At 32.9% G+C, this 27,622-nt stretch overlaps 3 protein-coding genes across 9 annotated transcripts; 2 read left to right on the forward strand and 1 right to left on the reverse strand.

Moving 5' to 3' along the window:
* Window positions 1-336: 336 nt before the first annotated feature.
* On the forward strand, window positions 337-6,535 carry LOC107178673 (uncharacterized). Its single transcript, XM_015534128.2, has 3 exons — window positions 337-391; window positions 967-1,050; window positions 6,087-6,535. The coding sequence occupies exons 1-3, from the start codon at window positions 337-339 to the stop codon at window positions 6,533-6,535; spliced, it is 588 nt and encodes a 195-aa protein (XP_015389614.2).
* Window positions 6,536-14,545: 8,010 nt separating this feature from the next.
* Window positions 14,546-19,491, forward strand: LOC102628487 (hypothetical protein). Of its 3 annotated transcripts, none has more exons than XM_006490733.4 (6): window positions 14,546-14,667; window positions 14,872-14,967; window positions 17,217-17,368; window positions 17,661-17,747; window positions 18,099-18,257; window positions 19,207-19,491. In XM_006490733.4, exons 2-6 carry the CDS (start codon window positions 14,874-14,876, stop codon window positions 19,303-19,305), a joined length of 591 nt encoding a protein of 196 aa, XP_006490796.1. In that variant the 5' UTR covers window positions 14,546-14,667; window positions 14,872-14,873; the 3' UTR covers window positions 19,306-19,491. The 3 variants fall into 3 exon arrangements, with proteins under 3 accessions (XP_006490796.1, XP_006490797.1, XP_006490793.1); XM_006490734.4 differs by having other exon boundaries at window positions 14,611-14,667; window positions 14,866-14,967; XM_006490730.4 differs by lacking the exon at window positions 14,546-14,667 and having other exon boundaries at window positions 14,701-14,967.
* Window positions 19,492-25,255: 5,764 nt separating this feature from the next.
* LOC102627609 (hypothetical protein) lies at window positions 25,256-27,622 on the reverse strand. Of its 5 annotated transcripts, XM_025092439.2 has the most exons (6): window positions 27,466-27,606; window positions 27,129-27,186; window positions 26,757-26,926; window positions 26,472-26,534; window positions 26,119-26,344; window positions 25,256-25,899 (listed from the first exon to the last, which is right to left on the reverse strand). In XM_025092439.2, exons 2-6 carry the CDS (start codon window positions 27,136-27,138, stop codon window positions 25,394-25,396), a joined length of 975 nt encoding a protein of 324 aa, XP_024948207.1. In that variant the 5' UTR covers window positions 27,139-27,186; window positions 27,466-27,606; the 3' UTR covers window positions 25,256-25,393. The 5 variants fall into 5 exon arrangements, with proteins under 5 accessions (XP_024948207.1, XP_024948205.1, XP_006490790.1 ...); XM_025092437.2 differs by having other exon boundaries at window positions 26,472-26,926; XM_006490727.4 differs by having other exon boundaries at window positions 26,472-26,926; window positions 27,110-27,186.

Raw genomic sequence — 27,622 nt, forward strand, 5'->3', positions numbered from 1 at the left:
TCAAACAACAACCCTTACTCCAACACATATAATCCTGGATGGAAAGAACATCTCAATTTTTCATGGTGTCAAGGATTCCAACAGAATGGACCAGCAGCCCCAGCTCCACCAATTTAACCAATTCCTCAAGTTTCTCAAGCCTCTCAGCTACCATTTAGACCATACAATCAGAACCCGAATTACTCTCAACCCAGATCATGGGAGGATACATTCAAGAACTTCAAGAATCTTACTCACTCCACGATCGAGCAACAGAACTGCACAATTGATAAACTACGAAACGAGATGAGAGTAGGCTTCAACTCATAAACTTAATCAGTTTCAAACCTCGAAAAGATGGTGGGACAGCTTGCCTCTTCGGTTCAAACCTTGGCAATAACTGTTGAGAAAGGTAAATTCCCAAGTGAACCAGTGCCTAATCCTAAATAAATGCATGAAGCAAGTACTAGTTCACCTCAGCAACATAGAGAGGTCAAAGCCATCATGACCTTGCGAAAAGGAAAAGAAGTCGACAACAAAGTAGAGATGTCGGTGACAAAAACAACTTAAATTGTACCTATAAATGTTGAGGACTCATCATCAGAAGAGAAAGAAAAAACCAACCCACGAAAATACGTTCCTAAAGCTCAATTTCCTCAGATGTTAGCTAAAAGAAAGAAGGGAAGATCCACAGGTGAGATTCTTGAAATCTTTAAACAGGTAAGTGTTAACATCCTTTTGCTTGACGCTATAAAATAAGTGACATCTTATGTCAAGTTTCTTAAAGATCTTTATACTAAAAAGAGAAACATTCACGTTGAAAAGAAGGCATTTTTAATAGGAAACGTTAGCTCTATACTCCAACACAAAATTCCTCTAAAATACAAAGACCCAGACTCTTCCCTATCTCATGTAGTATAGGGAACCACACAATTGAGAATGCTTTGTTAGACTTAGGAGCTAGTGTAAATTTGTTGCCTTATTCAGTATTTTTGAAACTTGGACAGGGAGACTTATACCCAACTCCAGTAGTGTTACAGCTTGCAGATCAGTCCACGAAAGTACCTCATGGTATTGTGGAGGACGTGCATATCTAGGTAGATAAGTTTTATTTTCCTATTGATTTCATTATAATTGCCACTCAACCAGTCTAGGATTCAAGAAAACACATCTTCATTATCCTAGGCCGACATTTCTTGGCAACTGCCAATACTCACATTCAATGCAGGACTGGAAATATGCAGTTGCCCTTTGGCAATATGACTATGGAGCTCAATATCTTCAACATTTCCAAACAACCTCACAATGCAGATGATGAAATTGTTAATGCAGATCCAGATACCCAAGCGTTTCCTTTTAATAGATTTCACTTCAAGTTATTCCCACCATTTTAATTTAAATTTTAGGATAATTTCAACCACTTCCACCACAAATCCAATCACCCACTTAGAAAATTAACTCTACACATAATTAAAATCCAACTCCTGGTGGGATCGACACTCATCACCATTGATCTATTCTACAATAGATTCATGCACTTGCGAGTTCAATAAAATTTGCACAACAAGTTTTTGGTTGCACTAGGGAGCCAGTTATACCAGTGCGGTATCTAGACATAGTTGATAATACTTTTCTATCAAACCTTAGTTATGACCCTTTACAAATATGTTTAACTCACTTTGGTTTGGATTTTGATATTGACATACTAGTCGATAAGGTCAACGCCTTACTTGATTCAGCACCATCCATGGATATTAATAAATGGAAGTTAAGAATTGAACAACTAGCACCATCAGAAAAGAAACTGAACCCATCATCAAAATCACCACCAAAACTCAACCTCAAACCATTAACCAACACTTTGGAATATGCGTTATTGGGATAAGAAAGCATTATGCCAATAATCATTTCATCATCCCTAAATGACGAACAAAAAAGTAAGTTGTTGGAAGTTTTAAAATAGCACAAAGGAGCATTAGGATGGACCATAGCCGACATAAAAGGTATAAACCCAGTAGACTGCATGTATTACATTCACCTTGATGAAAATGCTAAATCTACTAGGGAAATGCAACATCGGTTGAACCATAACATGAAAGAAGTGGTTAGAATTGAAGTCCTTAAACTATCAGACACAGGTATCATTTACCTCATTTCTAATAGTTCATGGGTCATTATATGCAAGTTATTCCCAAAAATTCAGGAGTCACAGTAGTTACTGATACTGATAATAAATTGATACTCACTAGAGTGACTACGGGGTAGCGTGTATGTATTGATTATAGAAAGTTGAATTATATCACACGTAAAGACCATTTTCCTTTACCATTTATCATCAAATGCTTGATAGATTAACAGGTCATGAATTTTATTACTTTTTAGATGGATACTCAGGATATAATCAAATTCCCATAGCACCAAAAGATCAAGAGAAGACCATTTTTACTTGCCATTTTGGCACTTTTGCATGTAGAAGGATGCCATTTGGATTATGTAATGCTACTGCTATATTTTAACGATGCATGTTAAGCATTTTTCTGATATGGTTGAATGATTCCTTGAAGTCTTTATAAATAACTGAAATGCTAAATCATGTTGATGCTTTTATTTTCCTACCAGGAGATCTTGCAACTCTAGAAGCACTTATCATATTAGCATCTTGGGCCCATCTGAACATTCACTAGAAACCCATCGGCTTGTTAAATGTCAATAACTTTTATGATGACTTTATCGCGTTTCTTAACCCTACAATAAAAAACTATTTCATTCTTTCCACAGCGAAAAAAAAAATTATTTGTACTTATACTGCTAATGAGCTACTTGATCTGCTACAAGCTTATCGACTAGAGCCAGATCTCAGGACCTTTGTGTTCGAGTATCCAAATAATGATGGTAACAGTAGCTGCAGTAAAAAGTGCAAATTAGATTTAACTCTCCGCTTGTAAACATTTTCTTCTGTGTTGCACCACTCAGGTGATGTCTTCTAAACTCTACTTTTTTTCCTTTAAACATTGAGGACAATGTTTCGTTCTGGTTGGGAGGAGGGAATAGTTGACAATTGTGGAATATTAGTTAGGTTTTTATGATTTTTTTTTTGCTGTAGAGACTAACCGTGGCTAACTTTTTGAGTAGAAGATGGCTAAATATGGAGTATAGTGACTCTCGAAACGCATCTTCTTAGTTTAAAAAAAAATACTTTCCGAACATTTTCTTTTTCTTTATTATCTTATTATTAAGCTTCAATAATAATTTTAAGTGTGATCTTTCTAACTTCTTCTTTTACCAATTGAAAAAAATTGTGATCTTTTAACATTGGAGACATAATGACTTTCAAATATTAGTATTTATATTATCTTTGGTTTTAAGTGATGTTACATCATGTTTACTACTCTACATGTTGATGTCGGAGACAAATATGAGTTGCTTGAAGGAATGCACATATCATAATAAATTTCAAGTGAGTTTTTGAGCCTATCATTTTTCTTGGAGAGTAACCCTTTTTGCTTATTCTTCATACAGCTTAGCAGTTTATTATTTTATACACGATCTCTAGATTTCTTTTGAGTCAACCCTCTAAAAAAATTATAAAATAAAAAAATAAAATAAATGAAAAGAAAAAAATATGTGTGGCTACATCTGAAGGTCCATCTAACTCGTAGATATGGAAGATTATTTAGAGCTCTAAAAGACGATGGAAATGCCATATTTGACCTGTTTGAGCCTTTCTAGCCATCTTTTTTGTGAAATATCCATAGTTAACCCTTTGATCCTTTTATATATACATATATAAAATATTTTTTTTGTCAACTTATCATCTTGACCTACTCCGGTTTGGAGTATTACTCTATATCTTACAAGTTCCATCGCCTATTCATGTTTGAGAAAAATATAAATAATTATTTTGTTTATTAAAGTTGTGCCATACAAAAAAAAATTCAAAAAAAAGAAAAATAATAATAATAATAAATAAGCAAAATGCACTTTGTAATTTCCAAAAGATCTCTACTTTTTCTCAAACATATATTTTATTTTCCTTATTTCCCCTCCTTTGTTAGCTATGTCTTTAGCCTATGTTACGTCCTAATAAAAATCCTTCTTAATTTTAGGGATCTATAGTCTGAAATAGAAGCCAATTATATGGGCTAAAAAGATGTAACGATGCATAAGAAAATAATAAAAAAAAATGAATACATTGGGTTGACTAACATTTTGTTTAACTTAAGATCGTATTATTTCTAAGCTGTAAGCATATTCCTTTCATTTTGGTGAGACTGTGTGATAGTATTTCTTTATTATTTTCTCTCAATTTACCATTCATTGGAGTGACTATTTTTATTAAGTTTAATTTCTTTGTGAGAGTGTCACTACTACCGGTGAACTTTTAGGGTTTGACATGTCATTTTTGAAAGTGGCTTGATTACTATAGTTGTGACAAAGTCTGCTGGACTGATGCATGTGGATGGTTGATGTGGGGGTGATGTTTCTTGAGACTAGAGATAATGTTTATACTTTCATTTGATTGCTATCATTAGTCTGATTGAATAAACGCGATTGTTTTTTAAAAAAAAATCATTTTGGGTTTGAATTTTGTTTTCGCTTTAATTACTAGGGACTAGCAATAAGGTAGTTGGGGGTGTGTTGAGTGTTAGAAAGTGTATATTTATAAAGGAGAAAATCGTCATTTTACACTCCAAGTCTCACTAATATCTCTACTTTCATGTATTCAAGTCCCTTGTAATTTAATTATGTGTGTTTTATTATAATGATGTATTTTATGTATTTTAGGGGGCATCATAGTCATTTCATAATGAACGAGAGATCATATAGCAAAATGGACAGCAATTTTGAATTCAGGACAGTCGAAAATCTTAGGAGGAGCATAAAAGGATAAACTACATTGTTCACATATATGGTATTTTTCACATATATGGCATTGTTCATGATATTGTTCACGGTACTGTTCACATATACGGTACGATGACGTGGCATTGACCGATGACGTGGCAGCATTCGATTGGACGAATGATGTGGCATTGACAGCTTATGTGGCGTTGACTGATGAGTTGGCGTTGACCGATGATGTGTCGCAATTCTATTGGACTAAAATGATTATGTAGAGTAGACCAGTGACGTGGCAGTATGTCAGTGGACTAAAAAACATGCCTACGATACATGCATTACACGAAATGATAGCCCTGATGATGTGTTCTATCCAATCAAAACTTGCCACGTGGCGCAATCCTGAGCGTCCAAATTATTTTAATCTGATGGCCATGATTTACTCATTGTATCTATAAAAAGGGGCTTCCCCCTAATTCGACACCCCTAAATTCATTTTTGAGCTCTATTTTGTGTAATTCCTTCTCCATCTTGTATTTTCTACGTATTTTAATAAATTCTCATTTTACCCCTAGTTCAATTATGAATAACTAATTTTCTTTCAACCTTGGGTTGAAGGTGAAGTCTCAACATGTTCCATGGGCTTTATTTGGTAAATTTAATTTCTCATCCCCTCTAATTTATGTGGATGTTTTGACTTTTCATCGATAGATAGTAATAATCTTGTCTAGATACCGCACTTGTATAATCGGCTCCCTAGTGCAAGATTATTACTATTTGACACGATAAGCCCTTAGCACCATATTAATTAGAGTGAGGTTCATGAGGAGTGGAAACTCCCCTCATGATTTAATTGGCACTAATAAGGAATATTAAGCTCATGGTGCATGTTGATGTAGATCCAGATATCCAAGCGTTTCCTTTTAATAAATTTCACTTCAAGTTATTCCCGCTATTTTAATTTAAATTTTAGGATAATCTAAATCACTTCCACCACAAATCCAATCACCCACTTAGAAAATTAACTCTACACATAATTAAAATCCACCTCCTCGTGAGATCGACACTCGTCACCATTGATATATTCTACAATAGATTCGTACACTTACGAGTTCAATAAAATCTTCACAACACATATCACCCTTAGTCCAATGGTCAGGCAGAAGTGTCGAACAAGGAAATAAAAAGGATTTTAGAAAAAGTAGTGAACCCTACTAGAAAAGATTGGTCTGTTAGACTACATGATTCTTTATGGGCATATCCCACAGCTTACAAGACACCACTTGTCATGTCTCCATATAGAAATGTATATGGCAAAGGCTGCCATTTACCACTGGAGCTAGAGCATAAAGCATATTGGGCGCTAAAACACCTGAACATGGACATGGATGTTGCAGCAGAGCATAAGAAGTTTCAACTTTGTGAGCTTGAAGAGTTAAGATTGTTTTCTTATGAAAATGCAAGGATTTACAAAGAAAAAACAAAACAATGGCATGATAAACGTATCCAGCAAAAGGATTTACTTCCAGGTCAACAAGTTTTGCTATACAACTTTAGATTGAAGCTTTTTCTAGGAAAGTTAAAATCTAGATGGTCAAGGCCTTTTAGACTTACCAAAATCCATCCTTATGGTGCTGTGGACCTTAAAGATGAGAGAACTAGTCATGATGATTTGTACCATTCACGGGAGGATGTGTGTCTCACAGACCCAGCGTGAGCAATTAAGGGAAGGTCAGGCTGAAAAACCTTAAATCAAGCGCTAATTGGGAGGCAACCCAATGATTAAGGGAGTTATCTAAATTTTGTTCCTTTAGTATTAAATTTAGTTTTCATGCTTTTCTTTATGGTTGTTGACATTTTGAAGTTATTATCTAATTTCTTTCCTTTATTTTATTACGGCATGTATAAATAATGATTAAAAAAAATATGGCTAAGACACCATCACGAGTTGTTGCAGTTGCTACAGCACTAAATTACTTGTTGCAGTAATGAATCTTACCGTTACAATGACACAACTATGGAAAGTCCTTTTTAACCGTTGAGAGTAAATTTGTGACAGCTCGCTCAGCAAATCAAGATAAAGATAAGGATGGATTACATAATCCCTAAATTCCCGAACCCAATATCCTTTCCTTTTAAATGTTGATTTGTTTTAAAGTTTAAATTCAATTTCCAAATTTATCCCATTAATTATTTCTTTCTCTATTTTACTGTCACCTATAAATTAGGGTTTTATTGTGTTTCTTTTCATTCTCATCCAAATTCTCTCTTTTATCGACCACAGTTCTCCAAATACTTTGGACTCCTTTTCACTATTTACTTTTCTTTTCAGATACCCAACAATTCAGTTATGTAGCTCTAACAATGACGAGGTATAAGAAGACATCCGCTTGACTAAAGGACCCTTCATGCTTCCATAGTTACAAAGCCGAAGATAAATTCAAGGAATTAATAGAGCCTAAGAAGATCTTAGAGGAGAAAGGTTTTCAATTCCCTCAACAACCATCAGGATCGATCAACACAATTTATGCTGCTGCAGTAAAGATAGGATGGCTAGATTTTTGCACTCACCCACAAGACCTTGCGCTCCCAATAGTTAAGGAATTTTACTCCAACATGTTGCGTTAAGACCAACGCACAATAATGGTAAGGAATGTTCAAGTCCCTTTAGATCCAAAGGTAATCAATGCTTTTTATAATTTACCATCTGATATTGATTGTGAGTATTCAAAAATGGTTGAGAATATGACTGCTAAGAGGTGGCGTGATATGTTTAAAACCCTTACGATGGAGGGTAGTTCATGGTTGAATGAGGAAGGCAAGGTAGTGAGTATAATTAACTTGAAACTAGTAGCCAAAGTGTGGGTAAATTTTCTAAAATTACGATTGATGCACACCAAACACACTACCACCGTCTCTCATGAAAGGCTTATTCTATTATATGCCATTCTCAAGGGTCTACCAATTGATGTTGGGAAAATTATAAAGAGGGAAATTCGAGAGTATGCCAAGAAAAAGCAAAAGACTGCCACTTTGGTGTTTCCTTCACTCATCACCAGCATTTGTCTGGTTTCTGGGGTGAAAATATCAACCAACGATGAAAGCATTAAGAATGAAGGAGCTCTTACTGCTTGAACTATTGAAAGAATTATCGGGGAAACTATTGTTGCCGCAACACCAAAATTTGTTGTTGCAACACCAAAATTTGTTGTTATATCCAGAGTAAGGAATGTTATTAGCGTTAAGAGGAGGCTGTAAGAATTAAGTGACACTATCAATGAATGTGTACACAAAAAAAAAAAAGAAAATCAAATATTCTGGAATTATTTGATGCACCTTGAAGACCATATGCATCAGTTTGCAGTCTACATGAAGAACAAGAACAAAGACTTCCCTGACTCCTTGTTGTAGTCATTTAATTTCCAAGTATCAACAAGGGATGCTCTAATAGCAATGGCAGCAACAGAGAGTAAAGAAGAATTTGAATCCAAGGAAGAACCACCACCAGTTAAGGAAGAGAAGAATCAACATCAAAGAAGGATGAGGCACCTCTAGTAGTGCCTCCTAAACACATAAAGAAGCACTTCATAAAAGCTTATGAAGAGGAGACAGAGGATTAGCAGGATGATGAGTCCCCAGTTGGAGTGTTTCAAGCAAAGGCAAGGAAAACGTTCTGACTGATGAAGAATCAGACAACGATCAATTAATGTTGCCGCAGAAATTAAAACAGCTGCTACAAGGGCTACACAAACTGCTGCAGAAAAAAAGAGTTTGTTGTACGTTATTGCTGAAATCTAGTGGTGTTCGCGGATCGAATTTTACTGATTAGACATCAATCCATATCCGATCCATGATTTTGTGGATTATAATTGTTTAATCCAATCTAATCTACGAATTGATTAAATTCAATCCATACATCTGCGGATCGGATGCGGATTTGACTCAATCCATATCCATTTCATACGTCTGCGGATCGGCTGTGGATTTAACTTAATCCATATCCAATCCACTATTTTGCGCATTAGTTTCTGAATTAAAAATTTTTAGTTCTCTCCAATCCATAAACTAGGGTTGGCAATGGGACGGGATGGGATAAGATTTACCAATCCCAGTCCTGTCCTGTATATGCAAGTGGGATGAAAAAATATCTCACTCTCGTCCCTATATTTTTTTTAGACAAAAATATGTCTTGATCCCGTCCCAAAAGAGATGGAATCCTACGGGATCCCATCCCAATTGAAAATATTCTCATTCTTAGTCGACAATGAGACGGATGAGATGGAATTTGCCAATCTCACCCCCGTCCCCTGTATGCAAGTGGGATAAAAAAATATTTCACTCCCGTCCTAAATTTTTTATGGGACAAAAATATGCTTCAATCCCGTCCCAAATAGGTTGGGATCCCGCAGGATCCCATCCCATCGGGAAAAATTGTCATCCCTACTATGAACTAATGAAATAAAAAAAAATCTAATATAAAAATAATTTTACTACCGATTAAATTTAAAACTGAATAAAATTTAAACAAATTAATTGTTTAAATAAAGATAAAATAATACATTCATAGTTTTAAAATATAACACATCAAGATTAATTGTTGAAATAAAACTACAATAATACGTTCAAAGTTTCAAAATATAACACACTAAGATTAATTGTTCAAATAAAGTAACAATAATACATTAATATAACACCAAAATTAATTGTTCAAATAAAGCCACAATTAATTGAAATGACAAAGTTTCTGAAACCAAACACAGTCTGATCCTTCACCAGGGCTGTTGCACCTGTCGAAAAGTGGTGATTACGGAATCATCAACGATGAGAACAAGAGAAGCCATACGGGTGGCGATCTTGAAGATTGTGATAGTGCAATTGTTCAGTTGGAACCAGTGATTGTGAAGTGGCTCAATGGACTCAGGGAAGAAAATGGCTTGCTCTGGCCGAAATGGCGCGGCTGACGTCTTTCAAATTAGTGTTGAGAGTGTATCGAACCAGTATTGGGTGTTGCTAGTGCGTGTGACGGCCGGGAAACTTAGGGTTTTTTATTTGCAAATTGTTGATGACTTGACATTATGTTACTTTGCTTTTGGGTGACTTTGCAAATTATTGATAACTTGGCGTTATATTAGGTTGCTTTTGCTAGTGCGTGTGACTTTGCTTTTTTTTTTTTTACAATTTTTACAAGTTATATTTATATATTTGATTATTTAATTATTTTTTATTTTATATTATTATTAGGTAATGGCTAAGATATGTTATAGTGTTTATGTAACTATGTAATGTCACATTTATAAATTTTTTAATTAAATTTATAATAATTTTTTAACTAAACAAATAAATAAATATTTTTTTTGCAGATTCACGGATTTTTGTGGATTTACATAAGTAAATCCATATCCAATCCATCGATTGTGGATTTTTAAATTTTCAATCCATATTCAATCCACCAACCCACGGATCAGATTTATATAGATCGGATTTTCACGGATCAGACGGATTGAGGGGATCGGATTGGATTCTGAACAAATCACATCTGGGGAAACCGCTATAATAACCTCTCCAGCAACTACTACTCAAAGACCTCTACAATAACCTCTCCAGCAACTACTACTCAGAAACCTCCCATCAAATCTCCTAGCCAAGCTCCGAAGATATCCAGTAAATGCAAAGGGGCATAAACCTTTGAAGATGCTGCACAATGCAAGCATCAGAAAAACCAGAGACTAAGAGAGCAAAGTTTGACTAGCCCAAACTTTAGGAAGCTTAAACTAGTCCAAGCAAAAAAAAGAAGAAATCAGTTGCTGCAACACGTATGTCACCAAGGAAGAGCACCTAAGGTGGAGCTCCACAACAATGATTCTACTTCACCAGTGCTGCAACAACGCTTTCTAACAAAAGGGGAGTCCCTATCAGCCAGTTTATTTTATTTATTTTTTAAAACTTCTCTGCACTTCTTTTTATCTAGTGTATACATGTGTGGTTTGTTTTGTTTTGTTTTGTTTTGTTTTGTTTTGTGTGCTTGTGAAGACATAACACCTCTCAAGTTTGAGGGGGTTGTGTTATAATGTAATGTGTTTGAAAGTGCATGTGTTTATGTTGTGTTATGTAAAGCTCTGTTATCTAGTATTTGTGTATGGATTAGAAAATCTAATGAAGATAAATTGAGTGATATTCAGTATTTTTTATTGTCAAGTAGGGATAGTTTATAGATGAATGGTGAAATTTTGTCCCCAACACTTAGGGTTTGGTTGAGTTTTATGAGAATGTTGTAGCAGAACCCGGAAAATCAAAAAAGGTAGAAAATATCTCAAGTTTGGGGGGGAAATTTTTTTGTTGAACTTTGTTTGTTATGAAATAAATTTTGCTCTAATAGCTTAAGCTACTAAGTAACCAGGGCTAAGTATGCACCTCATATGCAGACTTGAGTCCAAAGGCAACAAAAGCTATGAGCATTACTGTAGAAACAAAAAAAAATGTCTTCTGTCTAGGATATTAAGTAGTCAGGTCTGTTCATGAGCCCCATGTTCAGTCTTCAGTTAAAAGATGTCTTTAAATAAGATTATGTTATAAGCATTGCTACAGCAACTTTGATCTATGCATTGGTTGAGTAATTGGGTGTCATCATTATAAGTGATAGACATTCACATGAAAAATCAATGATACATTGAAGAGAATTTAATTAACCAATATATATCTATAGATATAGCACAGTTTGAACTTATTTGTAACTACTTCTCCCCCACATGTGAATGTACTTATGCTTTACCTCTGAGTTATATAATGTATGTACAATGCTGCAGCACCTCTAGACTTGATCAAAGTGCACACACACACTTTGGACATAATGTGGCCTAAGTCTAAGATTGAACTGTTATGACAATTTTGCATTATTAACAGTGTGATCTGAGGGTTGAAGAATCCTTGCAATTTTGATGACAGAGCTAATCTGATGTTGCATGATTGTGTGATTGAGTGGTAATATTGTTGTCATTACTTGAGGACAAGTAATGGTTTAAGTTTGGGGGTGTGATAACTCTATGAAATGTGAGTTATCATGACACTTTTAGACTTGAATCAACCATACTTAGAGAGTAAATGACATGTTTTTATTGCATTTTAGTAATGTTTTGCATGACCATCCATTTTAGTTTACTTTTAATAAGCTTTGTTTGATTTAGAATAAATTGTGTGCTTAGATCATATGCATAATTATAGGTGACCGGAAGCTCAAGAACCAATGAAGGAATTCTGCTGCAATAGGCTTGTAAGGATAAGGAAAGAACATGGTTAGAGAAGAATTGTAATAAGTTTGGAACAATACAAATGCTAAAGTTGTTGCTATAGCACCATTGTTGTAGCACCATTGCTGTAGCATATTTGCTGTAGCAATCTTGGAGGATGTGTCATTGAAGATTTCGCGCCAGATACTTTGAAGATTGCAATCTAGAGTTTCCTAAACTAAAAGTTGCGCGTCCTAGACTTCCGATTGCCATAATTCTAAGATATAAAAAGAGCACACACGCAAAGAAGAAAAGGCGGAAGCTGTCATTAGAGAAAAAAAAAATAGAGAAACAAAACAAGAGAAAAAAAATATCAAGAGAGAATTGGGGCTGCAACTAAGGAATTTGAGAAGAACATCAAGCGAATCTCACTTTTATTTCTTGTTCTCTTGTTTCTATCTCATTATGATAAATTGTTTGATAGCTGAAACTATTTTTCTTCTTGTTTTATCTCAAATTATGAACTAAATTTGTTTATGGTTGAATGATGAACAAACTTGATGGTTAATTGACTAATATTATGTGTTGATGCATGCTTGCTATAGCACATTGTTTTGATAGTATTCATTTTAATTCATTATTTCGGCTGACCGCCCATTTATTGATACTAGCTAAGAAAGAACCTCAAAAAGGCCTGTCTTAGTGGAACATATCAAAGTAATACTTGGTTTTAAATTTGGTTTCCTCAGTTGGGTTTAACTTGATTCGAAAATGGCCATACTTTATCTAAAAGTAGTGATGAACTAGATATAGGGATTCACCTTGTAGGGTAATTAGAATCTAAAACGTGTAATATTATATCTTATATTAGCATAACAATTGGTCACTATTAAGTTACATTTAGATATAAGATATTCAACATACGACAACTGAGGATACATAAGGATTCTTTCCAGTGCTGTAACAGATGTTGTAGCAACCAAGGCAAACATTAGAAAAATAGTCAAAACCATTAAGTTGATTTAATCACTCAACTACTCCATTCTCATTTGTTACATTCTCGTATTTGTTGTGGCAGATTACTTTATTGCATTTTTATTTTAATTATTTCATTAGTTTAAATAATTTGTTTTAATTTTAATTTAGAATAAAAATTGCACTGATAAAATTGTTGTAGTAATTCCCATAACAACAATCCATGTGAAGACGATCTTGAATATTCATCATTACATTACTTGTTGTATATACTTGCACATTGACACCAATAGCATTAGAAAGCGTGCAACAAAGATCTTGTAAGTATATTATTTATTATAATGTGTGGTATCATGATTCAGGAGGTTGATCAGTAAAGTTGGTTAAATGTTGAATTATTTCGGGAGTGCTTACATTTGGAAACATCAAAAATATAAAAGAAACTCTGTTGAAATTTTGACAAAATCCTTTTTGATAATTTTTTCTAATTAGGTTAGATGAAACACTCAGAGTTTGGGCTTATCGTTTCATAATATTTTCTCTACTCTTGTTTTAAAAAAAACATTAATATTATCAGGAGAACCTAGTATCTTTATCTAGAAGTGGATATATTTTGATTCAATTCATTTCAGTGAAATCTTTATTAAATTGAGTTCAATAAAATCCGGTTTAATTACTTATAAATGAGAATAGACTCAAGCAAATTAATATAGATTTGGTTCTTTTTTTATTTTTTCTGATTAAACATTTGCCGATAGGCAATAGCCAAATTTTCTTAGTTTGGTTAGATTTTTGGTTTGGTACAATGAACCGAATACTCAAATAAAAATATTGATTTTTTTAGAAACTAAACCAATAGATTTTTTTTAAATGTTAAAACTAAACAAAATCAGATTGATTTATTTTTTTAAATATTATAATTAAACTGAAATATTACCAAATTGGATTGAACCATAGTGTTTTTGGTTCCTTCTTTGCCTTCACACCACTCGATATTCATCTATGAACTGAGGGTTGAAAATAGTACTTGAAAATTAGGGGTGGCAAAGATACCCACCTGGTCCAAACCCCGATTGGACCCGACTGATGTGGGCTGGGTAATGAAGTCGGGTTGGTCATGAGCATCACTTGATAAACTCGGAATCCGGCATGGAACCTACATTTTATTAAAAATTATTATAAAATATATAATATCTATATTTATTTGACTCATCTATTACATATATGTAAAATTTTAACCATTTAAAGTTTATATTTTTATGTCCAATTTTATTGAAATAAATTTGAAAATTATAAATTACAAAAAAAATTTTAAAAAAATATATGTGTAATATTAAAAAAAGTACAAAATCCGGATACAAAAACTCGAATTAAAATTTTGACCGGCTCGAGTGTTTAAAAATTACATGTTGGTCGGGTCCAAGCATTACGATAACCAGACCCGGATTTTGCCAGTGAAAATTTATCAAAAAAATAAAAGTATTCTGAAAAATTAAAAAAAGAATTAAAAAAAATCTTGTTAGCTACATTACGAGAGCACGTGTAATGCACGTGTATAACCTCCAGTAGTCCAGTTCTGTTAGACGTTTAGGATATCCCAAACGTGCCTGCCAACCCACCAAACCAGCCACTGCTTTCTCATCCAGTCCCGGTACTGTTACTATTCTATTCTCCTTTAATATACTTGGTTTTCACAAGTTCAGTCGATCGAACTGAACTTAGACAGGCACCTTCGTTGCATTAATAATAATTAAATAAACCACTTTTTTTTTTATTAAATTCTCATTTTCTCTTACTCTTACCTAATATTTGTTTCTTCTTGTCATGTGTTTTATCGATCAAACGCAAGCTGCAGGGATGGCTTCGCTTCGAAACTGCGGCAGCTTTTACAAATACGGGGCGAATTCTTTTGATGGTGTTTCCGCTCTTCCACTTTTGCTGCATATGAGAGGTCAGTTTTATTTTTCTGTGTTTTCTTTATTTTATTTTATTTTACTCTTTCCAAAAGTGCATGTGTTTACTTGGAACGATTGTGATAGGAGAATAAAAATATCCTCGCATGATGGATCTCTCCTTAACTTTTAAAGATGCTGTTAATGTATGATTGAGATTTAACTATTCTTACACTTTTATCTATTAATCACCGATCACTGAAATTTTGCTGAGGACAAACTCAATTTGTGAGAGAAATCCTGATCCTATAAAAGTGGAGCCAAAACAATTGGTTTTCCCTCTTCCACGAATGCTTTTATTGTTAACTAGAAACCCCTTGAATTGTTCATTTCAATGAGAGTGATCAGACCAATCATTTGTAATAGGTGTTAACTAGAAACACCTTGGATTGCAAGCTGGCTGTTTGGATCTTTTAAGCTCGTTGACAGCATCATTTGCATATTTTTACAACTGTTGACTATTCTATTATTCCCTGTTAATTTATTCTTTATACACCTGTAATAGGTGTTGTCTTTGTTGCCGCATGGTGTTATTTAAAGTTTGTCGATTTTATCTCTATGATTGTAACTTAAATGCTATTATGTTTTGTTTTATGCACGCACTAGCATGGATGCACGCAGAGACGGATAGACCCACAGACAGATATAGACTATCAGTATCTATCTATCCTGCGGCTACACATCAGTTTTTTTGTCTCTCTTGTACAAAAGAACTATCCTCTACCAATGCAATTAGAATAAGCCTTTTTGCTTGTCCTTTCCTGTACTTAAATCATCACTGATAGGCTATGGAGACTTTTTTTAGTTTCAGGAAAGTGGTAGATTCTGTTAGCTTAGATACTTTGGGGCCTTCCTTATTTGCTTTGAGCTTCCTGAACAATCACACAACAGAGAGAAGCGTGGTTAATAATTCAAAATATCAGTTCTAAAACAGTCATCAGTATATATAAAGATGAGCCCTATGTTTACTTGAATCTAAGATCAGAAGACAGATCTGTGAAAGCCTAAACATATCAAGCCTTTCTTGTCGAAACAATGGTCTGCAGGTGGTTCAGAGGTTTTTTCCATGCTACTGATTCCTGTAAAAGGAACTTATATGTTCCTTGAGTTTCAAAAATCGTCAATGCAATTTCATTTCTCTTCATTGTCTGTGAAAACTTAGTTTCTTGTTTCCTGCTGTATATGACATTCCTTTTTATTTTATTTTTATTTTTATATTTTTACTATATAATCTTCTTTTCTGCAGTAATCCCTCTAATTTTCTTAGTCTAGCCATGGAATATTGAATTTCTTTGTTTAGAATTAGTCCAATCTATTCTTAATCGTGCAATTCAATTACTTTGTCTGTTGTTTAAACCCCCCCCCCCCCCCCCGGTTCAGATAAGTTATGAAAGGAGGCTGTTAATTTAGCAGCTTGGAAATTCTCTGTTATTGTGATGTTCCTTATGTAATGCTTTAGAAATCTTCATAATGATGTATTGCATCTTCAATTGGAGTTTGTGAACTAGTAACTTTGTTTTCACTGGTTGTTTCTTTTCTTTTTTACCCTTTTCGTTTGTAAATCTTTAGTTTTGCGGCAATGATTATTGATTAGCAGATTACTTCTCTCTTTAGAGATATAGCCATATACTATATCTAAGATAAGATTTGAGAAAGTGTAAGAGGTCATGTTGTATGCACAAGCTTTTCAGTATTTTCCCAGACTCATGACTATTATTAGCATTATTCTCTTTGATATTCATGCAACCTTGTTGTCTGAATTCCAATTCGAGGATCAAAGTTGTGACATGCAATAAGGAACTTTAATTCATTTCCCCGGTAACTATTGAACAGATCAAGTTTTAGCTTCAAGTTTTGGTCTTCAAAAGATTTTTTGTAATACCTGTAATATATAAAACATTGCAAATGCACCTTGGTCTTATAGTTTATGCATGATGAATTCAGCTTCATATCAGTTATATGAATTTTGGAATTCATATTCTAATATGACATATAAGACAAATTATTATGAAATTTCAGGCTTGTATGGGACTGCTGCGCTATGTTGCCACAGCGTAGTGGTCTCAAATGGGCCTTTCATCAACCACAATTATTCATAGATAATAAGAAGATTTTAAGGTTGTATGTTCGGAGGCCCCTTCCTAATATAAGGTAGAATAACTTGAATATATCTCAAAATAAGTTATCTTTTTCTTTTATACGAGATCCCACTATCTATTTATGCTGTTTTTTGTATTCTATTTTGTAGGAGTTATTTCGAAAAGCTTATACAAAAAAGAAGCTTCTCTTTTTCCAAGAAAAGGATCCAAGAAGCTAATCTCGGACAGAGCAAGGTTTATTATTCCTAGAAGTAGCGGTTCCTCGAACTCCAATGGCAGCGACTCCTCTGATCAAACAGAGGTACATATGATCAACTATTAACTAATGAGCTTAGCATTGCATTTTTCATCTCTATTGGTCCTATGAAATTTACTCGTTAGCTTGTATTTAGTGTGGATGAATGCATTTTCAGATTTATTTATATCAAAAATATTCTAAATTTTGTTAGTTAAACAAAAATTAATGTCTCAACGTGAAATGTTTTGCTTCTTTAAATCCATGTTTCAAAGAGTTTCCTGAAGATGAGGTTATTATTTGTGATTTTTAACCTGTTGACTGAAATGCCAACTTGTATCTTCTTTTCCTGCTGCAGACACCTTTTGGATACACAAGGAAGGATGTTTTATTGATTGGAGTCGGAGTTACTGTCATTGGATATGGCTTAAAAAGTGGACTGGAGGTACCTCCAAATTTCTTCTCTTATATTCTTTTTCCCCATTTCTGTTACCTTTAGCATCCCTTTCTTTTTCCTTTACTTTCCGAGTTATCTTGTTCTTGTGAACTTCGAAAATGGCAGACAAGTTGTTTTGGTGACACAAAGGAAAATGGGATAAGCATAGTTATTGTGTGAGACTATTTATTATGTTTTTAATTCTTATCCAATCTTGTTCACTATGCTGTGGCAGGATTGGGTTTATTTTTGGTGGGGGATGAGGATGGTTCAATGATGCTAGGAAAAAGAAATAAATGCATCTATGAGTCACTCATTACTCTTCATCTAATTGCTTTTACTTTATGATGTTCTGTGCAGCTTTTTGGAGTTGATCCTTTGCAAGCTGGGAATGTTGTTGAGGTGATAGTAGTTTTAGGCCTTACACTTGGATGGGTTTCTACTTACATCTTTAGAGTCTCAAACAAGGAAATGACTTATGCTCAACAACTACGGGACTATGAAGACAAAGTCATGCAGGTTTAGTTCATCTATATCCTTTTTAGCGTAAATTCAAGCATAATTGGTCCTTGCTTCCTAGAAAATCATTTAGACTTGTTAGAACAGATTACACAAGAGGCAGGTTATTGATTTCTGCTTGGTCTTTATGTGTATTATGGTGTAAATTTCTAGGGAAATGATCAGAGAAAGAGCATAATGTACATTGATCTTAGTAAATTGATGGTTCAATGTCTTTCTATTTAACCTATAATCAGTGTCTTTCTATTTAACCTATAAAGTACATTATATAAAATCTGGTTCTGATTTGAAATATGGTCAATGCTCATTGTAAATTCTACAGTTCTTCTTTGGGATTAATTTTATTTCAACTTGCAATACTTGAAAACTTTGATTCTGATGCTGTGATTTGAAGCTGGAATTGTTGAAGTAATAGCTTATTGCGTTTATGGATATAGAGTTGTGAGATGAAATATGTGCAGTTAGGCGGCAGTTAACAACATTACATAGTATGGTGTATGTCCTGTAGTTTGTGTATTAGAGATTCTACTTCTTTTCTTTTGTCTTCCTTGGAAATAATCAAACTTGGAATTGCTTCGCTTTAGTGGGAACTAGAATCTACAAAGATTCATTTGATCTTTGGAAAAACTGGAATTGAAAATTAAAACACACTTAAACTCATGTCACAGCCAAGTCATTATTGGTTTTAACCATGCCACATTGTTTTGGGCATTGTGGAAAATTAGATTCATCATTGACACTGCACCCACGAAGTCAATATTGTTTTTAACCATGCCAAATCTCTTTGGACATTGTTGAAAATCAGCTTCAACTCATGACTGACACTACGGAGTACAGATGAAGACTTTTTCTTAGTTCTCTGATTCTTCTGTAATCAGATAGTTTAGAATTCGTCCTTGTTTTATATGCTTCCCTAACAATTCTTTTGGGCATATTGCTGGCTTGGCAGAAGCGATTGGAGGGCTTGACAGAAGCAGAGCTGGAAGCATTGATTGAACAAGTTGAAGAAGAAAAGAGACGTCTAGCAAGTGGTGAGCAAGTTAATTGAACATCACTTCAATTATTATCACTGTATCCTACTTTAAATTAGAAATTAAACAGTAATCAAAGCACAAGTCTCTATGTACATATCTTACAGATAAGTTTCTAATTTTTCCTTAATTCTAATTGGCCTAGTAAAAGAAGAGCACAATGTTATGATACTATTTATTTATTTATTCCTAAATCTATTCAATTGTTGCCTTGGAGCAAAGAAACTGGGAAGTCTTTAAATATTTAGTTTTACGGTGGAACAAAAAGAGAGGGAAGAAAAAAAAAATTCAGATCCAATGATGGTTTGCATTTCTGTGCATAATTGTGAAAATAAAATAAAATTGAATGTGTACACAGCTTTGTTAAAATAATGGGAAAATATTCATTGATAACTTAATAGTTTGTACGTTATTAAAAAAAAAAAAAATTCTTTTGAGCCGTCTCCTTAAAATTTATAATTGTATCACTTTTACTTTATCATTGGAGGATTTAATAGAATATTGATAAAATAATTAATTTTTCCTTTCACGTTAAAAGTGGAACGTAATGTTATTTTGAATTGATGGGAATAAACCGTAAACTTTAAGTTTTCTATAACTAATATTATGATGTTATTTTTGATTGATGGGAACAAAGTATAATGTTTAAAGTTTCTCGTAAATGGCTTTATGGTTATTTTGAATTTATTATGGATAATTATAACTGTTTTATTGGTGATTTATTATTGGTGAAGATTTATTATTGTTGTTGAAAATATGTTATTCAAGATGGATTATATGAGTAAAGATTTTTAATTTATATTATAAATGAACTATAAATTAGTTAGGGTGCTTATATTGATGATTTTATATCTTTAAATTAGCGAGTTTGATGAGTTTATGTAGGTAATTTTATAGCAATTATTGGTCTTAGCAGCTACAAAATGAAAGTTTTTTTTTTTTTGGTGATTTAACGGGGTTAAATAGTATTTTTACATTTGAAGATAAAATAGTGATTTTGTCAATATTATGTTAAATATTACAAATTTATGAAAAAGTTATACCCTATGTAAACTTTTTAAGTAGATAGTTGTAAAAGAAAAATATATTAGTGTAGTTTTTATCAAGTGCAAAATACCGGGTGGTCAATAAATATTTGCTCGAAACAAATTATTGCATATCTGCTCAATTAGAATGACATCAATTTAAAAAATATAAAAACTTCAATTTACCTCCCAAATATTGTTATTTTTATCATTATTAAATTGTTAAAGTACAGAATATGGTATTTGGGGTGGTGTGTGCTTTAGAAGTAATGGTTATTTTATCGTTCTATCAATCTTCAATGCCTAGACTTGACGTGATTTCAAGCACCCAAATCTCTTGTCTGTGATCATTCTTATTATGTTCTGTTTCTAACCTTCTCTCTTAGCAGTCAACTATGTGAAGAAGATAAAGTAACACGTGACAGGGATGCTTATATATTTCAAATATAAGTTAATAAAATATTTGAACATTGACGCAATAATAACTTTATTTTTTTAATATTTAAGAGAACATTAATTGAATAAGATATTATGAGGTCGGTTTGACGTGTACAGCCAAGCATGCTGACATTGAATTATGGTATGTGCTTAAATATGATTTTCCCCTTTTAGTTGTTAAAAATACAAGCGATATAAAGTAGCATGGTTTGGGAATAAACTGAAGTTTTCATATTTTTATGGAAATATATCATTTTAGTTGGGAGGTGAAATAGCATTTATCCTTTTCATAAATAAAGTGGAAGATGATCTTAGTTTCAATCTTTTCTATTATCTTCAATGGTCAATTTTGTATGTTATCCTCAATTGCCACCCCAAAATGTATGAGATGTAGCAAAACTTAATTACCGTGCAGGAGGAAACATTAAAACAATGTTTTCCTTTTCCCGAGAAAAATACTTACATATGTTCGAATTTCCTTTCATTTGTATAAGTACTAATTAGAGTTTTGAGTTTGACTTTCATTAAACATTATCGAGGTTCTTTTTTTTCTTTTTTTTGATAAGAAAACATTATCGAGGTTGGTGTGATAGTAATTGGGACAGTGTAGATTCGTATGAAATTATACTTTGAAAATGAACAATATAAATAATCGGGGAAGTAACGGCAATATTAAGGATAAGATAATATGATTAATATATATATATTAAATATAAATAAGTAACGATCGTTGACTTCTCTGTGTCAATGATGACCGGGGTGATGTCCATCCTCACTAGTGTTTATAATGAGAATGAATACAATATTTTCAATACATTGATGAAGTTATGGGTGCCATATAACTAAGACAATAAAATCTCTTGTGTTGAAAATAAGATACTTAAGGTTTAAACCTTATTCAACATAGCCGGATAGGGATTTTAGTTGCCATTAGGTTAACTAAAAGGAAAATATATATATATATATATATATCCTTGGGCAAATGTTTGGCTTACTTCTTAGATATCATGCACAACACAAAATTATTAGTTTTATTTGTGCACAATTAGGGCTTGTTTGGTATGCCGGATTGGATTGGATTGGATTGGATTGGATCGGATTAGATAGGATAAGATAGGATTGAATTGGATAATACTGAATTTTTTATAATACTATGTTGTGTTTGGTGCAATAGTGGGTTGGATTATAAATAATCATGTCTTGTATTTGGTATGCCATGAGATTAGCTAGTAATTAATAATAGTCTTATATATTAATTTATCATGATATATAATTATTTATTTTTAAATGACATTTAATATAATTTAACTTAAATCAATAATTATTAGTAAATTTATTAAAAAATGTAAAATCTTCCTTTAATTTTTTTTTTATATTTAACATGTTATAATTTTTAATTCCATAAATAGTTGAGGATAAAGTTATATCTTAAAAAATGTAATCCCAAGGGTCCCCTTGAGATTGGGGATTAAGTGATGGGCTCATTATTGTTATCCTACCTTTATTTTTTTTTTAACACCAAACAATATATAAATATTATTTTACGCTAAAATTATCTAATCCCATAATATATATAACTAAAACCAAACGGCCCTTAGCTCCCTAACCCTTGGGATTGGGGATTAAGTGATGGGCTCATTATTGTTATCCTACCTTTATTTTTATTTTTTATACCAAACATGATATAAATATTATTTTACACTAAAATTATCTAATCCAATAATATATATAACTAAAACCAAACTGCCCTTAGCTCCCTGTACTAATACGTCTTCGCGAAGGGCTTGGGCCGAATAAACAAATTTATAATATTCAGTGTATTAAAAATTTGCACAGCACTATTAGGTCTTCTCGAAGGGCTTGGGTCGTAGAAGTAGTATACAGTGGTCGTTATACCAAAAACACCTGAAGCCGAATAATGATATTTTTAAATATGCGGTTCTTGTATGAATAATAAAACAGGCTTATAATTAATAATGGTAGATTACCATTCAGATGGTAGATTACCCTTCAGAGTAAAATAGTTATACATTTTGAGAGAAAACAATAACTCATTTAAGTTAAGAGCGCACACATTGGTCAGTTTAGAAAACAATAACTCATTTAAGTTAAGAGTGCGCACATTGGTCAGCTTATTGCAGTTACATATACATTGTCTATACGTGATCAATTATCTACAGCAGCAAGCTTGTGAGTGTAGGTGATGTGATCAACATCAAACTGCTGAGATCATTCCACACAAGCACAATTAGTAATTAGTAAAGAGTGTAACTAGTTAGTTAATTATTAGGGGTAGTTAGGTAGTTAAGATTAATATAAACAGAGCAAAATTGTACAAATGTCATTGTATTGAATCATTAATAACATTAGTTTTATATTCTTTCTGTACTTGTGCTCATCACTTTCTTATTACCGAAACAAGTGTTTCTATCTTATCATGGTTTTATATAGAGGATAATTGACTGGGGTTAGAAACAGACGGCCATGGAGACAAGTAATCCAGTTGCTGCAGTCAGTGCGATTCAGATTCCGGAATTTTAAAGCAACAATAAAAGTAGTAGAAAATGAGATTTTGTATCAAGCTTAATCAAATAATGGATTTCTATTTTTGTATTGCGTGGAGGAAATTAACAAACACCTTGATGTTAAATACATTTTGTTGCAGCTATTGAAGATAATTGGAACGTGCTAATTACATAAAGAAGTAATAGGAAAAAATCCGAATAAACAAAATTGTCGGGGAAAAGAATAAACAAAACAACCCATGACAATTATTACTCTTAACGATGTAACTTGATCACAAATAAATCCCCAATTCTGCCGAACAAAACCTTAATATTCATTGTAGCCATTGACCCCATAAGTGTTGAAACAAACAATGCCTAAATATTTGTAACAAAGCCCTACGTAAGAGAATCAATACTTGATTATGGCTTTCTATCCAGTACGAAGACGATAATACTGACAACTGTCGCTTGGACACTTTAGCCGTTGAGAGAATTCTTAACCAAGATCACTATGATTATACATAAAATTCCCTTTTTTGTGTGTGTTTTTTTTACTGCTGATACAACTTCAGCCGGTAAACCAGTTACACTATTGTTTTCGAAATTTTAGATATCTTTATTCGCAATCTAAAGGTTCATTCGCTACAAAACAAACGACCGACGATCAGGGTACCAAACCCATGAGACAAAATAGTTGGACCCTCTTTTCAAAACCATCATTTTAGTACTTGTGTGAAAATATAATAGTAGTGTGAACTCATTCACCTTTTCTACCCAAAATAACTTAAATGTAAGTTTAAAAAATTCATTGATAAATGTATATTTCATATTTTTCATAGTTAATTATATCAAATTATTCACACAATTCAGCTACCTAATCAGAAAGAAAAAAAAGTTATATCATAAAAAACCAAACAAAATTTAATAAGATCTAACATAATATATATATGTTATTTAGCCAAATATTTAAGCAAAACTAGGTATCATTTGATTTTTTTTCTAAATATGAAATTTACAAATCACAAATTTGTTAATTACAACTAAAATAATGAAACAAATTATAATAGAAATGATAAATTATCACTTGGACATTAGGTCCCAACATGGTAGCCAATTCATTAACTAAAGACCTTATTCAGTTAACGTAAATACACTAAGTGCCGGAAAAAAATAGAGAGTAACATAAATCATATTCAATTGAATACAACTTTTTAATATTCTATATTATATATGTTAATCAATTTTATTATATAGTTTATGATGTTTTTATATGAAAAATATTCATAAAAAATTATGAAGATAAATAATACTAATTAAAAAAAAATGAAAAGATAAAAATAATAATAATCTACCACTACATATTATCACAAGTTATATAGAAATTGGTAATAATGCTAGTTATTAAATTTTATTTAGGTAAGGATGAAAATTAATTAATTAGATTGGGATATTTTAGAGAATATCTTTTAATGATACCATTCAAACTTTTTAGATTGAGCAAAAAGTTAAAAAAACTAGCTTAATAACTTAATGACTTAATGGCTGAAAATTTTTATTAAGTTAAAAAAACAAACAGACTTAATGACCTAACTAATTAAAATTAAGTCAAAAAAACAAACGGCCCCTGAGAATTGGTGTTAACAAGTGAAATTTTCATTTCTATTCAAATCTTAGTTAAAATGAAAACAAAAAGATTGTAAATGTAAAAGATTGTGAAAGTTCTGGTCTGAAATCTTCTCCCAAATTCCACTTTGTTGATTGAAAACGAAATAGACCAGAGAGAATTAACTAATACATACAACTTTTTCATTATCAAAAAAAGTAAAAAAGGATAAAGGGATAATGAACTACTTTGAAAGGCCAAAACAAGAATGAATTACTTTCCACTGAACCCCCCAATTTACACCCCTATGAAAAAACTGAAATGCTTCCTTGTTAAACCCTAGACACATGCTTGCAACCATTGCCGGTACAAATATTCTAGGAAAACTATGATGTACCAATATATTCTTTATATTTCTATAAACAAAATGCCAATGTACGCTATCAATGTCATCAAGACCTAAATCATAAGAAAATTTGAAGTACCCGATGGTCTTAAAAGGTTTCAAACCTAAACATAACGAATCAACAATCTACGATGCTAAACCACTGATGTAATCATCCCACATTTCAGTTGCAATGGAATCACGGAAATGTGAAGCAAGTTCTAGTTGTTCTGTTTGAAAACCAAACTCCAGGGCCCGGGTGTCAACATGCACAATTGGTTGTTCTCCCTCCAATGGGAGCAAGGATTCTGCCATTGGCAATAAAGTGTCCTGTTCATACATCCTGAAAAGCCAATCATCTGGCTTCTCCCTTTGTATGTAATTATGTAATGCACAGGCAGCCACTACCAACTTCACTTGTGTTTGTAACGGGTATGGAGGAGCAGACAACAAAATGGGGAACCGCTCCTTTAAGGCCCCGAAAATACGATCAGTTGCATTCCGTAATAATGAATGCCGTTGATTAAATAGCTCTTTGGCATCTTGTGGATGATAACCAGTGGTAGTTTGGTTTGTGTGATAGGAAACAGCTTGATATGGGGCAATGAAGCCTGGCATATTTGCGTACTTGTTATCCACAAGGTAATACTTTCCTGGATTATTAAAGATTTTAGCCAATCAGAACTCGAGCGTTAAAGGAAAACATAAATGATTTTGATTCCCATTCTTAAAATCACAAGAAGATCTTATATATTTAAGACAGAATATTTTATATATTTCACCCTAGATCTTCTCAACTTCTAGGTTTGTATGCAATTAATTTGGATCTGCAAACAACCTTTTAGTGAGTCATATGTAACAATAAACAATACCTTCGGGGACCTGCAATTTATTGCGTCTTGTGAGTGCTGAATTTAGAACTCGCAAATCTGAAGCTGAGCCTTCCCAACCAGCCAGGACATAATGAAACTTCAAATCAAATGAGCAAGCTGCCAGCACGTTTTGTGAAAGTAATCCGCTCTTGTTACGGAAAGGTCCTTGCTCATCCACACCTACCATAACTGGAATGTGTATACCATCAACGGCTCCAACACAATCCTGGCATAAGATTGTTATTAATGAAAACAAAAATATGACTTTGTTCACCAAACAAGAGAACCTATTTTAGTCTATAAACAAAAAGAGACAGCAATCAAATTTAATTACTATTTTACTACAGGATTACCTTAAAATAGGGATAAAGTCTAGGATCCAACGATATTTCTGGGGGAACATCAGGCCCCGGAGGCTGAAAAAAATCCAACGAAATTGCCATAATGGCATTTAAAACATTGTTGAAATGGCGGCTAATGGTTTCTCCAGAATATCGAAATAACTCTTGAACAGCTCGAGTCCGTAGATTATGACCGACAATAAACATAAATATAGCTAATTGCTCTTCAATCTTGATTCGATTTGTGTGACGTAGTAAACCTTTCGATTGCAGAATATCACACAATTTGTAAAATACCTTCTTATCCATGCGAAAGTTTTCCAAACAACGTTCACTTTGTCCGTTGAGTACCTCATCTACAAATTTCATTCCATTGGACGGCAAATTATGATTCAGTTCTTTTGGTATATGATTCCCATAGACTCCATCCTTTTCATCATCAGAGCTATCCATGATCAACCTAGCCTCTGCAATTAATCAGATATAGTTGCCAGAAAAATAAAAATTTTGTCATTTGGAAGTATAGATAAACATTTTACACGGGGACCACGACTAATTCTAGAGACACAAAGGAATGCATAAAAGGAAAATTATCGTTCTGATATTTAACCCATCGAAGGATCACAGAAAATCTGATCTTTTGCATACACCTCATGGAGTGGAAAGTACCAAAATGCATGTTCCTCTTAAGGATATCTCTTCCTGCCCCTTTGTCTAGAAAGGTGAGCTTCAAGAGTACACCAGCTCAATTAGAAAAAGGGCTTAAAAGAAAAAAGGAAAACAAGAATCATCACATCCTTTCGCTAAATTCCATGATTCGATTTTTTTTTTTAAAAAAGTTGTAATGAAACGAATGGTTGATTATCCAGACAAACCACATTAATGAAATTAAAAAATCAGAATATGAAATTGAATACTGCAGAATTTCTCTGTGTTTAATAAATAAAATTGAATAAAAGAAATATCCGATGAAGCAATGCCCAGTGCAACTACAAGCAAAAGTTACCTGAAAGAATTGTTTTGAACTGCTTCTCCTTTGAAACAGACACAGAATGGATGAGTAAAGACTCGAGAAAAGTAACGTTCCGTTTATTGGAAATGAGAAATTTTCAACACGCGTTGGTTCAAGTTTGGAGGGTTATATATATATATATATATATATA

This window comes from Citrus sinensis, chromosome 1 (genome assembly GCF_022201045.2).
Source record: "Citrus sinensis cultivar Valencia sweet orange chromosome 1, DVS_A1.0, whole genome shotgun sequence".
Taxonomy (NCBI): domain Eukaryota; kingdom Viridiplantae; phylum Streptophyta; class Magnoliopsida; order Sapindales; family Rutaceae; genus Citrus; species Citrus sinensis.